Here is a 21,705-nt window from a genome sequence, read left to right as displayed (position 1 = left end):
CCATGGGCAGGGACAGCTCCCACTGTCTCAGGCTGCTCCAAGCCCCATCCAACCTGGCCTTGGGCACTGCCAGGGATGAGGTACAAGTTAATGAGGGACTGTTAATGGAATATGACCACGAAAATGGAATATTCCCACTGCCTCCGTGCTTCTTGCAGGGGCAGGTTGATGTCTCCACCTGCAGAGCAGCACAGTAGGGACCTGGAGCTGCTGCAGAGAGCCCAGAGGAGGCTCCAGGCTGATCAGAGGATGGAGCAGCTCTGCTGGAGGAAAGGTTGGGAGAGCTGGGATTGGAAAGGCTGGGAGAGCTGGGAATATTCACCTGGAAAAGTGAAACTTCAAGGTGACCTCATGGCAGCCTCGCAGTGCCTGAAGGAAGCCCACAGGAAAGATGGAATGGCACTGTTTATAAGAGCCTGGAGTGACAGGACCAGAGTGAATGGCCTCAAACTGACAGAGTACGTTTGGATTAGATGTTAGGAGGAAATTCTCCCATGTGAGGGCGGAACACCCTGGCACGGACTGCCCAGCGAAGCTGCGGCTGCCCCATCCCTGGAAGCGTCCCACGCCGGGCCGGACCATGGCGCACCCTAGGACAGGGAGCGGTGTCCCTGCCGGTGGCAGCGGTGGGACGGGAGGATCGCCGCCCTCCATGCCCGCTCCATGAGGGCGCTGCGGGTGTACCCAGCCCTGGCCATGCCCTCCGTGCCCGCTCCATGAGGGCGCTGCGGGTGTCCCTGCCAGTGACAGGGGTGGGATGGGAGGATCGCTGCCCTCCGTGCCCGCTCCATGAGGGCGCTGCGGGTGTGCCAAGCCCCATCCCCAGCCCTGCCCTCAGGGCCGCGCCAAGGGCGCCCCGCCCGCCGCGCCTGCGCGGGGCCGCGCGCGCGTCCCTTCCGCCTCCCGCGGAAGCGCCGCCCCCGCCGCTTCCGGGATCCTGCGGCTCCTGGGGAGCCTCGGGAGCCGCGGGCGCGGTGGCGGCGGGCGCGGAGCTCCAGCGGCCGGGGCCCGGCCCCAGCGCCCCACCGCGCCAGGGCAGCGGCGCCGCCACCGCCGCCGCCGCTGCTGTTGCTGAGGTAAATCCGCTGGCGGTCCCTCCCCGCGCCCCGGCGGGTCCCCGCGGCAGGGAGCGCGGTGGCCCCGGGAAGGGCGAGCGGGGAAGGTGAGCGGGGCTGAGCCGCCTCAGGCCGGGCTGAGCGCTGTGGGCGCAGTTCGTGGGGTGTTTCCGCGTCTCCCGTCGCTTTCCGCGTTATTTACATCCCCAAAAAAATTAAAAATTATCCCCCGGCAGCTTCGGGCAGGAGCGCGGCCGTGCCCCGGTGCCCCAGCGCGGGCGGTGCGGAGCCCGGGCTGCCGCCGGCGGAGGCTGAAGGGCAGCGGGGCAGCTCCCGTGTCTGCCTCGCTCCTTTCCGGCCGTGCCTTGCCGCCTGCTCCGGGCAGTTCCCCTGCTTTCTGTGCTTCTCCTTTTCCTCGTTTCCAGGAGGGGAGAAGGGCGCTTGCAGGAAGTGGGAATGCAAATAGCTCTCAAACGAGAGGGTGGGTTCGTGCAGCACGGCGTGTGTGTGAGCCGTGCCGTGGAAAAAAGGGATTGGGAAATCACTGGCTACTTTTTGTACTGAATATCCACTGGTGTGATGGTATCGGGATGCAGAATTACAGTGATGTAACTGTTTGCTTTGCTGGAGACGTAATGAGGTTGAAGTCGCCGTGACTGTTCACATTAACAGACTTAAATTAGCTCTTTTGAAGTGAATGCTCTCTGGCTTTGAAAATTTGCAGATAAAAAGGAGCCGTACTGGTTCATTAGGAGATGAAACTGATGTGAAATTTTAGTGGTTTGAGATTAGAGTTAAATAGCTGAGATCTCTTTGTGGCTGAAAGGAATTGGTAATACTTTTATCTCTCTAAATACTCTGTCTCCCTTCTTGGTTTTCCTTTGGCATGGGATATTTTGTATCATACAGATCTGATGATTTCTTTTTTATGCCTTTTATGAGGGTGGAGAGCTTTTAAAGAAAGCGAATGGATGGAATTTTGCAGTGGTTGAATGGCTGAACATGAAGAACATAGTGGAAATATGAGGAACATTTGAAATGAGGAACAATTGAACATGAGGAACAATTGAAAGAAAGGCTTGAGCATTCCTCTAATGAATATTGGAAGTTGCTAGTGAGAATAGTTTAACCAATAGCATTATTTTTTGGGACCTGGGAAGAAGAATCACATGGGTGTAGATGTGGATGTGGATATAATAGCTAAGATAAAAATGTGCTTGCCAGGTTGATATCACAGAGCAATCACTGTGTGTGATACCTGAGCTCTCTTCAGTGGAGTGTGAGGACAGAGCGTGCACTGATGAATGCAAAAATGAGAAATCAAAAAATACTCTCTCAAGTAGGATGTGATCCATGCAATTGCTGTTGGCAAAGAGGTAAAACTTTCAGCTTTCACATGCCAGCGTTGATATTGGTGTGAGCCTGCAGCCTTGTGGGGTCTAATCTGACTTTGAGCCTGTGGCCCTGTTCCAGAAGAGGCAGAAATCAAAGCCCAGCCACAGATTGTGTTTGTGTCCTTCTCAGGTGAAGGTTGTTTCATCCAGAGCCTTTTGTCCTTGCTGCTGTACCCAGTGAACTCCTGGTGGATCAGATAGTGTTCTTTGCTGGGCAGCAATGTCATGTGGAATGTATTTTCTTTGACTTTCACATTTCAGAGTGAAAGATCTGTTATTGAAAAGATATCCTCTTGAACATCTCTGGTATTACTTTGTGCTTTTATTAAAGTGATTTGGTATCATAAATCTATTCCATGTCTGATAGCAAAGCTTTGTAATACTTTGTATAAACATGAGTTTGGAATACATGCATCAGGGTGTTTTCTTGCATTTTTAATAACTTCTTTTACTGTGAATTCTCATGTCTGTGTTTTGAGGATGCTTATAAAGATGCTACTGGCATAAATCATAGAAATGGTTTGGGTTGGAAGGGACCTTAAAGATCATCTTGTTCCCACCCCCTCTGGGAACATCCTCAGCCAGATGGGATTGCTCAGAGCTCCATCCAGCCTGGCCTTCAACAATTCCAGGGATCCAGGGGCAGCCACAGCTGCTCTGGGCACCCTGTGCCAGGGCCTGCCCACCTTCACAGGGAGCAATTCATTCTGTAGATCTAAAATAAATTTCTTCCCTTTCAGTTTAAAAAAAGACATAAGTAGTTTGATGATCAATTTCCCAATAAGGCCTTCATAGTTATGCTGAAGTATTTCTGTATATTTCTAAATACCTTTAGTGTGAGGAGGTTTAGAAGCAGCACATCCCCTTTCCACAGCTGGAAAGGAGCAATTCCAGTGTTTCATGATGGGCTGGCTTAAGGAGAATTGTTACAGCAGCTTGAAACTTGACTGTATTAAATATGTGCTTAGTGAATATTCTCTTCAATGTGTGCACACAAATAATCTCACATTAATTCTGTGTTCACTGTGACCTGTCCCTGTGTGCCTGCAGGAGAGCAGAGATGCACCAGGACAAGGAAAGGGCTGCAAGGCATAAATGGGGAATCCAAGAGAGAAGCACTTTTTATATTGTAGAACAACAGCAGGGTTTTGGAGGGATGGTGAGCTGTGCCCCTGAGCATGGATCTGAGGATAAGTTGATGGTAACACTGCAGGCTTATGTCATGGATCTCCATCACAAGTTTTTCCAGCTGCTCCTCTCCAGAGCTGTGTGTGCTATCCCAGATTCCCAAATTGCTGAGAAGGTGGCTGCTAGACCAGTCCCTGGAAAAGAATTAAAACAGCCACAGCTGACTCTTTAAATGCCTTTGCAGCTTGGCTTGCCTGGATCTGTGATAAAAGGAGGTGATTCTTCTAAATGAGACGTGACTCTGTGCATTATCTGATGTTTATCTGCCAGGGGGGCACAGTCCAAATTGCCCATGGGTGCAGGAGGAGCTTTGCCTGCTTGGTTCACCTCAAACTGCCAAGTTCCTGGAGTTAATGTTTATGCTGTAGCCTCTTAGGGAGATTACAGGGCTGTAATTTTGATTTGCCCCCAGTGCTCTGCTTCCATTTGGGATTTAAATCCATTGTGTGTAAGTGCTGCAGGATTATTATTCTAATGTGCAATATGTGTTGGTGTCTCTGCAGCTATGGAGAGCAATCAGAAATGTTGAAATCAAGGCATTTTCTTTATTGTGTTACCACTGAAATGGGAGGAATCTAAGGAGCTGTCCATTGTGTAGCTTGAAGGAAAAGGCAACCAAAAAAGTTGATGCTTTGACAGCTGATGGATTTTTACCCTTATAAATATAAATTCTTACTTGTTTAAAAAAATCACAGAGAAATAAGGTTTTATTTTTCTCTACAACATTTTTCTGTTCATCCTCAAAAAATACCAGGGAAAAAGACTGTTCCTAACCCTGAAGTGCCTGGTTTTTTAAATTTAATTACCAGTTCAGGGGCCTTATGAGACAATTAGTTGTGTTGTGTCATTTGTCTTCCTAGTGCCCTTTGCAACCTTCTTCCACTAAACCCAGTGATCCTACAAGGCCATTTTTCTGGTGATCACGAGTTTATAACATAACTTCTTCAAAAGTTGTTTGTGGTTTTTTATTCCAGTAGTACATCAGCATTTTAGACCTGAGTTTCAGTACCAGTGAGGTGCAGATCAGATGAGAATTTCAAATAACACCTAAGAGTGGAACAGGGTTGGGTCAGGTTTAATATAACCACGTGTGCAAACATAACATTGGGCGTGAAGCATTGAATAATTTGGTGTTATCTTCTGGTGCTAAATAAAGATTTGTACAAGGTCAAATTAAAAACTGTTGCTTGATGTATGAGAGGTTGAAGTGTAATGCTTTGCCCTTTTGTACTCAAAGAGTAAATTTGGTTGAGACAGGCATTGAAGCAAATAAATGAAGAGTAGAGGGAAGTTGTGAGCATCTCAGTGGGGCTGCTGAGCTCTTCATAAAGGGAGAGCTGTCAAACATTGATCCTCTTCCCTTGCAGGGACCCAGGTGTGGGCAGCTGGGGGGAGAAGGAAGGGGCAGATCCCATGGGAATGCCTAAATCCATTCTCCCTGCAAAGCTGAGCTGAGGGGCCGCTTGCACATAAGCCAGGAACTGGCGAGGCTGTGACAAAGCCAGATGATTTTGCACAGGATTGCAGGTGGGATCAGGGGCTGACTGAACAGATCACGCCCCTGTCTCGGCAGTGAAGTCCCCAGCAGCAGCTGATGGCTGTGAGCTGAATCTTTCACCTGCACAGGCCGAGTGTGTCACTGCCTGCCTGTCATCCCCAGCTCCCCACGGGTGGGTGGCACTGCACGTTAATGGCACACACTCAGCCTGGCTGCTCTGTGTCTCTGCTCAGCTGCCACCAGATGCCACCTCGCTGACAACTTAATGGGTGTGCATTTCACAATATTGTGAAGTTTAAGGAAAGTCTAAAAGCTTATTTGTACAGCAAACCACAAAGCAATCACAGCTTCCTGCAGTGCTACAGAAGATAAGGGGGGTGGTTTTAAACTAAAAGAGGGTCAGCTGGGGTTTGATAGCAGAGGTTTTTCACAGTGAAGGTGGTGAAGCTCTGTCAGGGATGCCTCAGCCCTGGAAATGTCCAAACTCAGGTTGCTTGGGGGTTTGGAGCAGCCTGGGGTAGTGGGAGATGTCCCTGCCCGTGGTAGATGGTGGCACTAGGTGACATTTAAAGGTCCCTTCCACCCCAATCTATTCAATAATTCTGATATGTTCATAATTAATATTTGCATTACTGTTTGGTCTTGCAGTAGATTGTTTGGGTTTATTTCAATAAGGTAAGAGACTTCTCCTTTTCAATTCCCCTGAACTGGGAACATTTGAAAACAGGTACTGAAGAACTCCCCCAGTAATGTTGTGTTTGGAGTATCTATTTCTAACAAGCTGCTTTCAGAAGCTTTTCAAGAAAGTGACTTTGTATTTGCTGTGGCTCTGAAATGTCAGAATCCTTGTGTTACTTTTAAAATATATTAAGTTAACCTTGCAAATAAGATTGATTTCCACGTACCAAAATTTACTTCAAGTAAATAGAGAATAAAACCAATGAAGAAGAAAACCCTAGGTGCTTCTTTAGGCACTTTATTCAGACAGCAATTCAGGCCCACACCTCTTCTGTTCCCTTCCCCAAATAGAAATGAAATGCAAGGTTCTGTGCTGCAATCCTGCTCCAAGTGCCATGTGGTGATTTCCAAAAGTTAACAACCAAAAATGTCAAGGTTTCAAGTACCTGGTTTTCTCAATAAAACACAGACTTTTCCATTGTAGCTACATGCAGCATGTTTCAGAGTGCTACTGTTGATGTTCTATTATTATTCTATTCTATTATTCTGTATATTATTCTGTTCTATTATTGATGTCTATTATTATTTGTATTTGACAGTATTTTCCTGGTGCAGCTTTGCTAATCACTTTGTTGGTGATATCTTTGCAGATTACATCAGACATGACTATGTGAATAACCAGGGATAAGCCAAAGGCAGGACAGGATGTCAGAATAACATACAAAACATTTTTGAGGTATTTGTTCTGGTTTGGATTTCTTTAATTGTGCTAAAATTTTTTTGGTTGTCTTTAAGACATTTAAGCAAAATGAATGCAGTGATTCTGTGCCATTCCATACTTCAAACATTCCTTTAAAGTTTTAGAAGCCCTTTTTTGATGGTGTAATAACTGATTTGCATGGTTATCTTCATGTTTTAACTGATAATTATGTATTTTTATGACATTTAAATTTTCTTGTCCACAAGGGTTGGTGTTGTCCCAAAATGCTATTTGACTTAATTGGGACAGATTGTAGTTTTAATTTTGAACATTAAGAAAGATCAGGGTGAAAAGAGGGTCATATTTAGGTTAAGCTTAAATTACTTTTAAGGGAGATAAAGTTCATTCTTCCCTAAGGTAATTTTCTAGTGTGTGACATCTTCATCCTTGGCTTAGCAGCTGCATTCTGGTGAGAGAGAGGAATTTTGTCCAAAAAAAGCCCAATGTGTGAACAGAAAATACAATTTAACTCCTAGAAATTGTAATAGATCCAAGCAGCAGAGCTGAATTTCAGTTTGTTCTGTTCCACAAGCAGAGAATGTGTCCTTCAGACACCTCCCAGTGTCCTGGGAGCTTCCCAGCTATTTCTGCAGTTGCTCTCACATCTCTCTGCTGCATCTGCATGTATTTATTTTCATTTCTAGTTTCTTGGGTTGCTCCTACCTGGATTTCCTGGGCAGAATGTGTTACTCTGATTCCTGAACAAGAATTTCTAAAGGGTTTAGACAAACACAGCTTCATCAAACACCATTCAGTGCCAGTGTCTTCACCTGGTAATGGTCACTTGGACCATTCTGGAGGAACAAAGTGATCCCATATTCAATGTCTTGGCATGGAAATTGAAATTGCAGTGCCATAACCCCTACAGTCATGTATAGGCTGCCATTAATAAGGGGAGAAAAGGGAGACCTCTGTGTGCCTGTCATAAATCAATAGAAATGCTTTCAGGTTTCTCTCAGACAGGGCCTTTAATAGCAGGAATCAATATGATTTTTAGAACACAGCATACTTTTAAAGCAGCAGGATATTCTTGAGGCCTAATGTTTAAGCTTTAATTTGTCCCCTGTTTGTTGATAGCAATTCAGTTTTGCCATTCCATATCTTTCCTTGGGAGACATGTCTGGAAAATAATTCTGTTTTCATGAGAACTGTTAAGGCTTCACGTCTGGTTTTTGCTCCACGTTGGAAGGACAACAAAGCCCTAAAAGAGTTTTCATGAAATTAAATGAATTAATGTGTTCTTTGAAAATCTGATTCATGTAATCTGTTGCCATGTTCATTTAACCAGAACCATTTGTTTCCCTTAAGGTTGGGCTGATCTGAGACCATTTGATAAGTTATCCAATAGATCTTTGTAACAGGCTTGTGGTTTTTCCAAAACAATAACATTTTTTGTCAACAAATTTAGCTGCTTTCTAACTTGCTGTGCTGTTTGTTGTGAGCAGTGTATTAGAACAGCTTTATTTCCATCCTGGTTTCTTTCTCCTCTTCCCTCAGTTGCTGGGTCAGAATGAAAAGTCTGGTGCCATAATTTGCTGTTTTCAGAGAGACATGAGCTGTAATTTAATGAAGACTTTGCCATTTTAGCTTGAGATAAAAGAAAGAAGTTGAGTTTTTTGACAGAAGAGGAGGAGTGGTTTATGAGCACAGCATGATGGAAATGAAACCAGTCTAAAATCCCTTTTGTCAGGCATTGAAATTGCATGTTAGTGGTGGCTTAACTCTGGCTGGACACCCACCAAAGCTGATCTGTGTCTCTCTCTCAGAGAGAGGAGAGAAAATATAAAAAACAAGATTTGTGGGTCAAGGTAAGAGCAGGAGAGATCAGTCAGCAATTACCATCACAGGCTTGACCTGGGGAAATCAGCTTAATTTATTACCAATGACATTAGAGTAGAATAATAAGAAATAAAAGCAAAACAATAAACAAACAAACAAAAAAAACCCCTAAACCCAAAACTTTAAAACCTATCCCCCCTTCTTTCATATTCCTCTTGCTGCAGTCACAGAATCACTCAGGTGTCGATCGTAAAAAATCCCAGCTCTATTTTGAACTTGAACAAGCTTTATCTCCCAGAAACAGAAACCCAGAGCCAGCTGTACTCTATTTCCTATCAATAATTAATAACAGTGATGATGATGATGATGATGATGATGGTGGTTGTGCTGTGCTTGTCCCTGCAGGGTGAGGCCAGCAAACCATGCAGTCATCAGGGCACCGTTTCCGCGATGTCGAGCACCACCCGCTCCTGGCCGACAATGACAGCTACGACTCCTCCTCCTCCTCCTCAGAGGCTGACATGGCTGACAGGGTCTGGTTCATCAGGGATGGCTGTGGCATGGTCTGTGCCATCATGACCTGGCTCCTGGTGGTCTATGCAGACTTTGTAGTGACTTTTGTCATGTTGCTGCCTTCCAAAGACTTTTGGTACTCCGTGATCAACGGGGTTCTCTTTAACTGCTTGGCAGTGCTGGCTCTGTCGTCACACCTGAGGACTATGCTGACTGATCCAGTAAGTATCCAAGAGTTCCTTGCCATTGGGTTGTCCCATCCATCTGCACAGAAGTTTGGAGAAGTCTTCTCCTGCTGGGAAAAGTAGTGCTAGAGTCAAAATCCCCATGCTAGATTCAAAATATTTGTGTTAGATTCAAACCCCTCAAGGTTTGGATGATACCTGTTCTTATCATCAGGATGGTACCTCTACTTCTGTTACTCTATTAATGAAGCCATAGAACAGTCAATATAAAATTTATAAAAGTGTTAGACTCAAAAAAAACCCCAGTAAAATATTACTCCAGGTCCTGAAGTAGCTAATAAAGTTTAGTCTTCTCTGTCCTCATTTTTCTTACTTTTTTTTCATCAGATTTATACAAAATCAAAATTTGTACCTTCATCCTTTTGCATCCCTTGAAATGCTCCCACTTGTGACACATGAAAGAACTTTTAGAGGTGGATGTGCTGCAAAACCTCAGGCACACTTGGCATAATGGAAAAACCACTGTCCCATGTGACTCCTGCATTTTTGTCTTTGAATATTTGGAGAGGGAAGGGAGATTTAAACTGAACACACCTTGAAGCATTGTAGGTGTAAGAGTGCAGATTCAAGAGCACTCTTACACTCTTGAAAGTGCTCATTTCTTAGAACTTTTACTCCTCAAGGTTTCAAGAGATTAAATGGTTGATTTTGTACTAAAATCTATTACTATTTTTAGGGAATAAATCTGGGAAAAACATCTCTTTTCTCCAGATTTTTGGAGAAAAATGGAGATTTTTCACCAGTAGCAGTGTATAGAGAAACATTCAAAAACACAGCAGGGTGTTGTAGTTAATGATTTTCTAGGTCTTTGATTTACTTCTGTCCACACCCAGTGATGAAATATCACAACTTCTACAAACTGTGACAGCTCAGAGAGTTAATGGTTTAAGGATTTACTGCTTATAAATATGAGCTGGTGAAACTGGGTGTCTTTCTAGACCTGTGGTGTTTTTTATGATCCTAACTGAGATGAGTCACTGCTTTTTTCCTCCATTCCTTTCGTGCTGGCTCCCAGAATGGAAGGCACAACTGTGTGATAGAAACTAAGATGAAAGGAATGAACTGCCTCAAAACTCATGTGAATTAAATTTACACTTGTAACTATAAAAAATAGATTGTTGCTGGCTGGGCTGTGACTGTGAAAGATGTTTTTGAAATAGAGTATATTTTTGTCAGCAAAATGCTTGAAAGCATGGTCTGAGGTTCTGATCCTTGTGGCAGGTGAATAGGGCAGTGTGAGATGTTTACACCAAACACTGACTGGGGTGAGAATGTTCAGATTGCAAAATCCAGCTCAGGAGAACAACATGAGTGCTGAAGGAGTCCCTGTGTGCCCCTGTGAGCACCACTCAGCCACAGAGCTCACCTGGGACAGGACCTGGGCTGTGGCCTGGCCAACACAAACACAAATTTATTATTCCAGGCCATTGGTAACAAAAACTCCCTGCCTCAGCTGAGGGGTGTTTGGCAGTGGAATCTGAGTTCCTGCTGGCTTCTTAATTCTGTCCCAGATGTTCTTAAGGTGTCTGTGTCAAGTGCTGATGTTGCCAGGGTTTTTTTTGAATGAGCATTAATTGCAGAGTGTTGCAGTTGGCTTAGGCTGACGTGCACAGGACTCTCCCTGTGTGAAGGAAGTGCTGACCTGGAGCAGTTGTACAGAAAGGGCACTTGGCTGTCACATCCCAGTTTGTTTCACAATCACTTCCCCTCACAGATAAGGCTTTATCTCCATAAATGAGCAGGGTGACAATGATGCTGTCCATTATTTTCTCCTTACTAATCCAAATTTAGATGCTGATCTCAGGGTGCAGCTCTGTGATAATCAGATCAGAGAACTAATCACTAAAAGTTAATTTCTTTTCCCAATCAATTATTTTTCTTTTGAATCAGTTCCTTCAAATCTTTACCACAAAGGTGCACAATAAAGAGGAGTAAAGAAGGCAGTGCTGATCCTGCTAACAGTGTCCAAACTAAAGATTTTAGAAAGAAAAATTACAATTCTCAAAAACTTGGGGCAGGTGGTTAAACCCTGGCTTCAGACAGTTGAAATAACATCTTTCAAGTAGTTCTGATTTAACTTTTGTGGGTGGCTTGGCCCATTAATCAAATGCCACAAGAAATATTCAAGGTAACTGCTCAGCAAATGATGGGCAGTGCTTGTACCTGCAGGGTAAGATGTGTCTCCCTCTTCATTTCTGTGGGCTGGTCACAGGATATTCTATGAGAATTAAGGTGATACTTGGCCAGGGATGAGCCTTGCTGGAATAAAGCTGAATTTGAGGTCGAGCAGAGGTAATTTATTCATTTGGAATTGATTCTGGCTTATAGCAGACTGGCTTTGAATAAATGAACTTATTTCAGCAGTTATCCTGAGGGTACTGGTATGAAGTCTATGAAATGTATTTTTAAATGCTCTCATGCCATTTAAGAAGCTTTTTCTCCTCTAATTGAAATGATTTCAGGGGGCTGTGCCCAAAGGAAATGCCACTAAAGAATACATGGATAATTTGCAGCTGAAACCAGGAGAAGTGATCTACAAATGTCCCAAGTGCTGTAGTATCAAACCTGAGCGAGCACACCACTGCAGGTATGCCAGAGTTCCTTCAACAGTTCTGCATTTGGAGGCCTGGAATAACATTCCTGATGTTTGTTCATTTTTTTCCCCACACAAATTTCTTTTGGTATCCACTCAACTTTCAAATTCCTACATTGCAGAGTATTTTATGAGTGAAATGCACAAAAAATGACTGTGGATGAGGGGAGAGAAGTAAGAAACTCTAAGATTTTATTACAATAACTGTGCTCTGGTGTTTTAAATAATTTTGATCAGTAAATATCTTTTTCTGTACATCATTCCAGTTATTGTGTGTGCTGTGGGTAATGTAGGGCAAAGAAAAGAATCTCAAATTTCTGAGGGAGCTGATTTAAGAAGTGACTCCTGCAGCCTTAAATGAACAAAATTTAGAGTAGTTTAAAATGATTACTTTGTGTCATGTCTTCTTTGCAGTGCATTTGAAGTTATATGTGAATTGGCAGATTATTTTCCCAAAGTTGCACGAATAATGGGTTAAATGCACTTCCACTTACTGAAAATCCATTTGAATAAGGTCAGAAATGATGATCATTTGAACTAAACATGCTATGGAAGAGATAGTAAATGTATATTTTTAATTCTCATTCTTTGGAGTTTCCAGGCCCTGTGGAAATGCTTTTGTAGTGTTTATTGTGTGCCAGTTGAAAATAGCTGTGCCTGCATAATCAGGGCTTACATAAAGATGCAAATGCTTCTGGTGGCTCTCTAGGTGTGGGGAGTGATGTGTGTTGAATTGTGAGAAGTCCTAAATTGAAATCTCTGCCTTAGTGCCTGTCAAAAGAACAGAGCAGAGTCTTGTCAGGACTCTGAGATGCTTCTGGAGCTCTGTGGGTTCTAAATTAAAAGCCTCATGTGTGTGTCAGTGCTCAGTGCTACGGCTGAGAAGCTGCTCCCATTTATAAATACTCAGCCTTGGCATGGAGCTCCTGTTCTTCTGTCAGCTCTGAGTGGGATTTTGGATCTGGAGTGTGAAGGGAGAAGTTCCCTGCATAAACAGGCGAGGATGGAGTGGTCTGCAGTTGCTTTGTGTGTGCTTCAGGCTGGCTTTGCTCAGGTGCACATCCCAGGGCTGCCTTGCTGTGCAGGGATGCTGCTGCTGCTTGGTCAGCTCAGGAGCGCTCACTGGAGGGTGGCTGGGGGTGAGGCAGCACAGCTGCTCCCAGAGCATCCCTGGGGATCCAGGAGAGCTGGGCAGTGTGCACAGGGCCTGGCTCTGTGTCCATGGGGGACAGCTGGCAGCCCCTGCCAAGATGGGCTGGATCTCAGTCATTTCCTCACCCCATATTGAGGTTGATTCCTACACAAACCTTGCAAGTATCTATGGAAAGCATTTCCCACATCCCTGCTCCTGGTAGAATTTGCTAATTTGGAAGGAGCCCTAAGTGAAGACGTCATCTGTTGAAATACTCCAGCTCTTTTTCTGTCATGTGTATCAGACATCCTGGAGCTCAAATGCCTTCTTTAGAGCAAGAATTTGAGCAACATTTATTTTTAAAGCAGAGCAAGGATGGATAATGTCTGTGATAAAGGAAATACCTGATATTTTCAAAGGGGTTTTTTTTTTCCCCAAGCACCTGTTAGGGGATCCAGCTTTGTCTGTCTTAGGAATTGTTTTAATCCTTGATCAAATATTTTACCTTAGGGGAAAGGAGGCATTTTGGGGCTTGCTCAGTGCATCCCTGGCTCCACAGAATATCTGAAAGAGAAAGCCAGAGCCTGAAGGTGTTGTGAGGCTGCTGTCATGTTTTTCTCAGCAGCTGGATTTCTGGTTTAATTGTCTGTTTCTGTTAATTTGATTCTTTGCCTTCAATTTATCACTGCAGGAGTTTACCCAATAGAAAAAAGGTTTGTTTGATTATGCTGCCAATTTCTTTATTGGTTTGCAAACCCATTCCAAGGACATTAAAAGGATGATCTAGTCCCAAGTATTTAAAGTGGCAATTTGCTGATAGAAAAGGCTTGAAAATGGAAATTGAAGTTGGTTGCTGTTGGGAAATACTTACACTCAGAGAGAGCCACAGTGCATGTTTTCAGTAGTAAATTATTAACAGAAGAGACTCTTAGGATGTAGTTATGAAAATTGTTGTGCAACACTGCAACAGAAGTTCTTTAAAGGAAGAAAAATAGTTTCATAATACACATTAGTGATGGGGAAAAGAGCAAGAACCTTTTATTTACAGCTAAGCAGCTCTGCAATAAAGTGATGCAACTGAAGTGATGTTTTAGTGAGCAGTTAACATTTTCAGCACAGGGAAGAGCCCTATCCTGAGTGAATGGGATTTCATTTCCACTGAAGGAGCTCAGCTGTCATCATTTCTGCCTGTTCTGAGTGCCTGTGTTTGTGTGTGGGGAGCTGCTACTCTGAACAAAGTCACTGAGATGTTTCCACCAGGCTCCCAGGGAATATCTGTTATCCACACCCATTGCTCCTGAGTCTTTAGCTGTGTCTTTCTGAATGTTATCTTTGGCATTCTGAGCTGTAATTGCACCTGCCTGAGTCCATGGAGCAGCAGTTCCAGCCTGGAGGAGAGACTTTCCTCCATCCACAGGTGCTTGTTCTGTTTGCTTCTCCCTGGGTGCAGCTGAAGGAGGGATTTCCCCAAACTCCTGCTGCAGAAAAAGGAATAAAATCCAAGGGATGGGCTAGGAAGAAGGCAGAAGCACTGCTGGAAGCATTGCTGTGAGATTGTTGGTGGCAGATCAGGAATGAAGGCAGGGTTCCAGATATCTGAGCTCTTGTGAGAGCTCTGTGTGGGCTTGTGAGAAATTCTGAATGAGCAGAATCGAGTCCTGCCCACCTCACATCCTCCAGCCCTCAGCTCAGTTGAGCCTGGGTAGGGTTTTACTCAGCACTTCACATTAATATTGCTTTTTGGAGTGCTGGCATAGATTCTGTGGCACATCAGGAGCCTTGCCTGGTTGTGGTACTCAGGGAAATGAGAGGCTGAACTTGCAGGCAGCAAGGAAAGTCTTTGGAGGAGCCTCCTGAATGCCCCCTCCTGAGTGATACCCACTTTTCCTGCACCAGAGAGTGCTTGTGGTGTTCATCTATTGGGATTTTACTTGTATTTAGAAAATCATTTGTAGCACAGGATGAATCCTCTTTCATGTCCACAAAACAAGAGGCAGGGGGAATGCAGGGGCTGGGTTTTGATAGCCCAGAGCAAAGGCAGCTTCATTTGGGGTTCTACCCCATGACCTGTACATGGAGTGTTCTGCCTCCTGCTGAATTCCTTTAGAATCATACAAATGTGACAACTTAACAATTATTTTCTGCCTCAGAGCACTGATTTCCCCCCACACCTCCCTCTTCTGTCTCTCCAGTGAGAGTCACCCAGCTTTGCCTTGTGGTTTGTCCCTGCAGCACTTGTAGATACCACACCTAAATCAGCCTGTGCCAAAAACAAAGGGGTTTCTTTCAATAACAGTGCCTGCATTTTTTAGGCTTATTTGGCTTGGTGACTGCTGAAGTGAAAATGTTTAATATTCTGGATATTCTGTGGGAAAATCTGGAGCACTGAGTGTGTGGCTGTCTTAAGTACAAAGCTGGGAAAATGGAATATCAGCATTGCTCAAGCTATTGATTTATGAAGAGCTACAGCAGATGTTGCAACTGTTTCATTTTTGGTGTGTAATTCTTCACATTTGGCTGCAGAACTGAGCCCTCTGCTGCTGTATGGCAGATGTAAAATGGAGTTATTGGAGCATTTCTTTGACTTCTGTGGACATAATCTTGACTCAAAACTGGGCAGGAACAAGTGAACCAGCAGAGAACAGGAGTGTTCAAGAACTCATGGACAAGTAGCTACTTGATAAATGCTGCTTATAATTTCAATATTTGTGTTTTCTCTTGAGGAAGTGAGGTTTGATACTCTAAGCTGTGCTTTAGTTGAGATTTTAATTGCATAAAGTTAGAATTTTATGGCTGAGACCTCAAGAGTGACAGTTTCTCCCTTGAAGATAAGAATTTCTTGTGTTTCTTCTTATCCACAAACAAAATTTACAACTTGAAAGCCTGTAAAAGTGAAATATTTATTTTATCTAAAAAACTTATCCAGAAGGGAAAGGGTCTTTTTAATACTGAATGAGAGAGAGGTGAAGCTTTGCTTGTTCTGAGCTGCAGGTGTATGAAGGTCTGGATTTGTTTTCTTGTGAGGAGTATTTTATGTCCACAGTCCATTTTGGAACAACCAAAAGCTGAGCTGTGAGAGGGAACAAAGAGTTTCTTTAAAGAAATGCAAATAAAAGCCCTGTCTGCAGTTTGTCAAGAAATATTTCAGCACATCATCCAGTGACCACTGGCTGCCCTTGTTTCTACATTTCCAATACAATTTCTCAGCAGAAGCCTCTTGTCCTTTTTTCCAGTATTTGCAAGCGATGCATCCGAAAGATGGATCACCACTGCCCCTGGGTGAACAATTGTGTGGGGGAGAAAAATCAGAGATTTTTTGTTCTGTTTACGGTAAGTGAGCAGCGACAGCAGCTTGGTTTTAGTCTGAATTTTCCTTGGTTATAACAATTTAGCTTGTGCTTGGTGAGTAATGGCTTTAGGACGTGATTGTGTTGTTAAATTGGGTGGGTTTGTTCCTTCTGTGCAAGGTAATTCTACCCATGTTAATTTTAATTTTGTGCTGTTGTTTCAACTTTTCTTCTTCAAAGTTGTGCTTTGTTTTATGCAGTGCCAGTGAGTGAAATGATGCTGTCTCTTGTTTGCAGATGTACATAGCCCTAATTTCAGCTCATGCTCTTGTACTCTGTGGATTTCAGTTCTTCTCCTGTGTCCGAGGGCAGTGGACTGGTGAGCACATAAATACTGAATTTTCATTATCATAATCTAGCAGATATTAGGGAAAAGTCACAGCATTCCTATTTTAGTCCCATCTTTCAGTGATATCCTTAAAACATTTCAGATCTGTTTATCCATCACTCTCCTTTTCCTTTCTGGGTTTTTGCCCCTTTTCCTTCAGTCGTTCTCTGCAAGAGCTGAGGCTGTCAGGGGCATTCTCACTCCCTTTACACTCAGTAGTAATTCACTACCTCTGTAGTAGGAAGGAAACTGAGCTTAGCACTGCATCTCCTAAATCTGGGCTCTGTGTGCCCCACCTCAGTTCTGGGAATGACACCTGAAATTTAAACAGATTTCTCCCTCTTTCCATTACTGGAGCTCAGCTGTGGGGCTCCTGCAGAAAAGAAATTCCCTGAACTATCCCAGTTTTTATTTAGGCTTCTGGCTTGTATTTCTTACTGTTCCTGTGTGCCAGAGCTCATTCTGGTCTTGTGCTTTTGGTATATGAAGCAACTGGGAAATCCATGTGGTTTTTATTTTTTTCTGAGTATTTCATTAAATAGATGGAATCCTACAACTTTGTTTCAATTGAAACATTCACCTTCCTGTACATTATCCCTGTTTAAATATAATTGAGTTAATCAGGTGATCAGAGGCTCTCCAGAGATGTGTGAGGCACAACTTGATTACTTTTTGTGGAGAATGAAAATAAAAAGAGTAATAAAGCAATGACAGCCAAGTGGAACATCTGCATTAGCAAGTCAGGGCTGACAGTGGGGATGGTTTTGCAGTCTCTGTCATGCAGGAAGCTCCAAGCTGCTCTCCCATTTTCAGTTCTGAGTTCTTCACTCCCCTCATGTGCAAACATTTGTTTGGTAGCCTTGAAATCCTGAGGCAGGATTGCAGAAATAGTTACCATGTGCTTTATAGGAAGCCAGAAGTGTTATTTCCATAAAATCCTTTATTTTCTTGATCAGCAAACAAAGCTGCTGCAAAATCAGAAGTTTGTTTTAAATGTGAAATATTATTTCAAGTGCCAGACATGTAGGACATGCTCTATAATTTGCTGTTGGTTTTTTTTTGTAACTACAATATTTCATTTTCACAGAGTGCAGTGACTTCTCCCCACCTGTAACTGTGATCCTGATGATCTTCTTGTGCCTTGAGGGTTTTCTGTTTCTCACTTTCACTGCAGTCATGTTTGGCACCCAAATCCACTCAATATGCAATGATGAAACGGTAAAAACCTTGACTTTTTTGTATTCTGTAAAATTTATTCTGGGAGGATGTGATTAGATGTGGTTTTATTTGCATGAGGAGAGGCTCTTATTTCAGAGAAAGCTGCAAAACTTCAGTCGTTCATAATTTTTATGTTTTGCACTTGGAGCAAGATTGGAATGGTTTACTGGGGGTTGCTTTCTAACAGAAGTTCCTGCACTATTTGCTTTTTTGACATTTTGTAATTTGGTTTAGAAATGACAAAGAATGCAGAGCTTCTGAGTTAAGGTTGGACTTTCCCTTCTCAGCTGGCACAAATTCCTGCTGGGTGCCACAGGAAGTGTCTGCTTTTCTCAGGTTTACACTGAAAATTATTCTCTGTCACCTCACTGTGATAGATTTTATCAGAGGATAAAACAGAGTTTGGGCCATTGGCTCCCTTGTCCTTAGATCTGCAGTGTCACACCTGCAGAGAATAATTGCTTGGAAACATAAGGAAATTGAATCCTGTGACTGTTCAATATTTTCTCATGGTTGAAAGTGTATTTCTGTACTGAGGAGTAAGTGCAAAACAACTGGTAAATATTGAGCCTTCATTAGTGGGAAGCACCAAAAATGACCATCAAAATAATGCATTTGGGACAGTAATCCTGTCTCCAGTAATTGTGGAGCAGGAGCCCTATTGTCTGCTTTCATTAGTTGAGTAAACAGCTTGTAGTGCAGGATATTGCACATGGATCCATCAGCTTTTCTGGGATTTTTGTCTTTTAGCTTGAGGGGGAAAGAGATTGAGATAGATCAACCTTCTTGTGCATATTTTATGTTCTAAATCTTCTTCCCTGTATCCTCAGGGCTAAAACACTTTCTAACTCGTCCCTTAATAATTAATAAATTACAGTAAGAAACTAATCAGCTGAGGCACAAGACAATGAAACAGCACCATAAAAATGCCAGCCCAGTTTTTTACAACCAGGTTTTTATATTAGATTAAACTAAACCTTGGACATGCCTGCCTGTGTTCATTTGCAGGAGATTGAGAGACTGAAGAGTGAAAAGCCCACGTGGGAGCGCAGGCTGCGCTGGGAAGGGATGAAATCTGTTTTTGGGGGCCAGCCCTCCCTCCTGTGGATCAACCCCTTCGCAGGATTTCGCATCAGGAGACTCCTACTGCGAGGGAAGAAAGGAGGACCTGAGTTCTCTGTTTGAGTCTAAATATGCTGGAACTTGCAAGAATCCTATATAGTATTTATTTTGGGGCCAGAGAAGGCTGTCTACATATAATCTGTGACCAGGTGAAACTGATATCAGACATTTGCTTGTAGCAAGCAGAGTTTTCTACGTTTATTTGTCACAGACATCTCATTAATTCTGAGACAGGAACTGGATCTGCCATGATCTTCACAGCAGGATAAGCACGTGGTCACACTAAAGAAGCCAAATGTTGTCATGCTACTGTAATTTATTTTCTGAGATTACTTCCCCATTTTTTTGTTAAACCCTTTTTATTTGATAAATGTCTGGGGAATTACCTGTGTGTTTTTATAATGAGTCTAAGTCCTTGGATGCAGTTGTCAATCATTAGGAGGAGCCTTCTGGTGGAAGTTGATCTCCAGTGAGACACAGCCTTCCTTGTCAGTCCAGATTTCAGGGAATTGTGCTTTGTTCAGTTCTCCATTCTCTTTCAGCTTGTCCTGATAAGCAGAGCTGTCCCTGTGTGTCCCACACACTCCTCATGTGCAGGTGGTGCCCAGGACTGGTGCCCAGCACTGTCACACCCTGCCCTAAAGCATGGCCTGTGCTTGGCAGTGCCCATCCCATCTGGCATTTGGGGAAAGGCTGAATTTTCACCTGTAACCTGGCTGGGGGCCAGATCCTGCCCTGGGATGTGCATTTCCAGTTCCTCCTGCTTTGGTTGCAGAGGAACTCAGGTGTGGACTGCACAGGGATGAGTGGGACCAGTGTCCTGCTGTGTGAGGTGACAGTGAGTGGACAAACTGGGGGTCATTCACTGCAAATACTTTGTCCTTGTAGGGTCTTGCTCTGCCCCTTTTTTACTGAACACACCTTTCATAGAGGGAAAGCTCCTTCCTGATCCCTTGGGCAAAGACAGCAGAGAAAGGGGCAACTTCCCTCCTTTCTCAAGTACAGCACATCTTAAATGTAGAAACATCTGCAATATTCTTTTGAATTTAACCATTTCCAACCAAAACCACTTTGAAGAAATGAGAGCAATATAGATCTAGAACTGCTTTATGTGGGCCTGACAAACAACAGTAGTGCTAAAAATGTTCATAAATCTGCAAGTAATGAAATACAAGCTGCAAGTAATACAAATCCAGCTAAAAGTTGATTCTTTGAAAATGACATTTAGACTATTTTTTGTATTATTGTTAACCTATAAATTACTGACCATGTAAAGGATAAAGCAGGAGCCATGATGCATAGCTTGAAATCGTGCCTAGAAAGTAAATAGCTCCCTGTTTTGGGACTTGCCTTAAAATTGTCCTGTTCTTGCTTTTGCTCAGCCAGTGGCACTGGTGACCTGTCCCACCTCCAGCAGCTCAGAGCCCTGCATTCCAGCCTTTGTGCCCTGCAGGAGCTGTTTCCTTTCTCAGTGCCCTGCTTCTCCATCTCTCCGTGGCATCCTGGTCCCAGCTCCATCAGTTTCTGTTCCATGGGGTGGCTGAAGGCTCTGAGGGATCCATTTCTTGTCTGTGCCCTGTGAACAAAACTGTGCAATACTTTGGGGTGTTTTCACTTTGCTTTTGGGGGAGGGTGGTGGTGTGGAATGCTGGAGCCTTCCCTAGGTGGAAATCCACTGGAATTGCAGTCCTGTGAACAAAACTGAGGGGGAAGCTGGAGGTTCCACAGGATTCTGTGCAGATTCAGTTGCACATCTTAAAGACTGGGGAGAAAATAAAGGTGTCTGGCTTTGTCCTGAGGCTCTTACTGTGTAAATTGTTCAATGGGAGAATCAGAAAATAGCACTCCAGGTGGTTGGACCCTGTGACTTGGCAAATGTGTGCGTGTGAAATCCGGTTTACTTGGCTTTTCAAATCCTTACCTTGTAATTTTTTTTTTTTAATGTAAAAAAGAATAAACTAATGAATTGAAGTCTTAGTTGATTAACTTCTCTACATGTCAAGGTTTTCTTTCACAAATATTTAGATTGAAGCAGCTTCAGGGAAATAGTCTTGAATCCTTTGGTTTGTAATTATTTCATATTCATATTAATTAACTGCTCCAAATTAAAGAGGTTCTTCTGCTTATTAAGAATTTTAAGCTACACTCTTTTAGCCCTTCTTGGTCATTCTATTTTCTTCATCCTCTGGTGTAATTGCCTATTTTATTATAGAACCATGGAATGGTTTACATGGGAAGGGCCCTTAAAGCTCATCTTGTTCCCACCCAGTTTGTCTGAGGTGAGTGGGAAAACACTTCCAGTCTGAAAACTCACCTCAGTGTTCCAGCCTTTGCACTTCCAGGGAATTTGGGATAAATACAGGTTTGAGTCTCCAGCTTTTCTGTGCAAATGTTGAATTTTCCCTCTGTTTCTGCAGCTTCTGGAGCAAAGAGATTTCTGAGCCTGGAGAGCAGCAGGTTGGGAGTGTCCACCCAAACAAGGGGGAGGAGGAGGAACAAATGGCAGGAAAGGATGGGGAGACTCAAAGCTGTTCATTTCCCCTTTGCAATAATTCTAAAAACCACTTTATTTTCTGGGTCTGTATCACACTCTACTCTGATGTTTCTATGGAGAAAAGAGCTCCAAATCCATGAACACAGATTTTGTGCCATTACTGGTGATATTTTGGAGCAGGTTAATGATTTGGTTGTGTTTATGTGTGTTTTAAGGAAGAGTTTGTTTATTCTCTGAAGGGAACAGACATCCCAGCAGATGGATCCTGCCAATTTATCTCCTTTTTATTGTCTTGTTTAATTTCTAGTAGTAATGTCAGTATTGTTCCAGAAATCCTTTTTGAGGTCTTGAAATTAGCAAG

General features: G+C 43.4%; 1 protein-coding gene across 4 annotated transcripts; it reads left to right on the top strand.

Moving 5' to 3' along the window:
• The first annotated feature begins 910 nt into the window (after positions 1–910).
• ZDHHC7 (zinc finger DHHC-type palmitoyltransferase 7) lies at positions 911–20,821 on the top strand. 4 transcript variants are annotated; one of them, XM_071440780.1, is made up of 8 exons: positions 911–1,076; positions 6,464–6,549; positions 8,758–9,086; positions 11,573–11,697; positions 16,069–16,165; positions 16,420–16,501; positions 17,598–17,728; positions 18,737–20,821. In XM_071440780.1, the coding sequence occupies exons 3-8, from the start codon at positions 8,775–8,777 to the stop codon at positions 18,911–18,913; spliced, it is 924 nt and encodes a 307-aa protein (XP_071296881.1). In that variant the 5' UTR covers positions 911–1,076; positions 6,464–6,549; positions 8,758–8,774; the 3' UTR covers positions 18,914–20,821. The 4 variants fall into 4 exon arrangements, with proteins under 4 accessions (XP_071296881.1, XP_071296882.1, XP_071296884.1 ...); XM_071440781.1 differs by having other exon boundaries at positions 911–1,162; XM_071440782.1 differs by lacking the exon at positions 911–1,076 and adding an exon at positions 1,487–2,431.
• The last annotated feature ends 884 nt before the right edge of the window (positions 20,822–21,705 follow it).

This window comes from Agelaius tricolor, unplaced genomic scaffold (genome assembly GCF_023055355.1).
Source record: "Agelaius tricolor isolate 1412-34295 unplaced genomic scaffold, bAgeTri1.0.p SCAF_15, whole genome shotgun sequence".
In the NCBI taxonomy this organism is placed as follows: domain Eukaryota; kingdom Metazoa; phylum Chordata; class Aves; order Passeriformes; family Icteridae; genus Agelaius; species Agelaius tricolor.
The sequence above is the reverse complement of the archived record's forward strand: the minus strand, read 5'-3'. Positions and strand labels throughout refer to the sequence as shown.

What these genes read in the sequence shown, in the direction of transcription:
- ZDHHC7 (XM_071440783.1), top strand. Translation starts at nt 8,775, where the DNA reads ATGCAGTCATCAGGGCACCGTTTCCGCGATGTCGAGCACCACCCGCTC. An exon ending in GGACTATGCTGACTGATCCA is followed by an intron (nt 9,087 to 11,572) that starts GTAAGTATCCAA and finishes AAATGATTTCAG; the next exon opens with GGGGCTGTGCCCAAAGGAAA. An exon ending in CAATATGCAATGATGAAACG is followed by an intron (nt 17,729 to 18,736) that starts GTAAAAACCTTG and finishes GTTCATTTGCAG; the next exon opens with GAGATTGAGAGACTGAAGAG.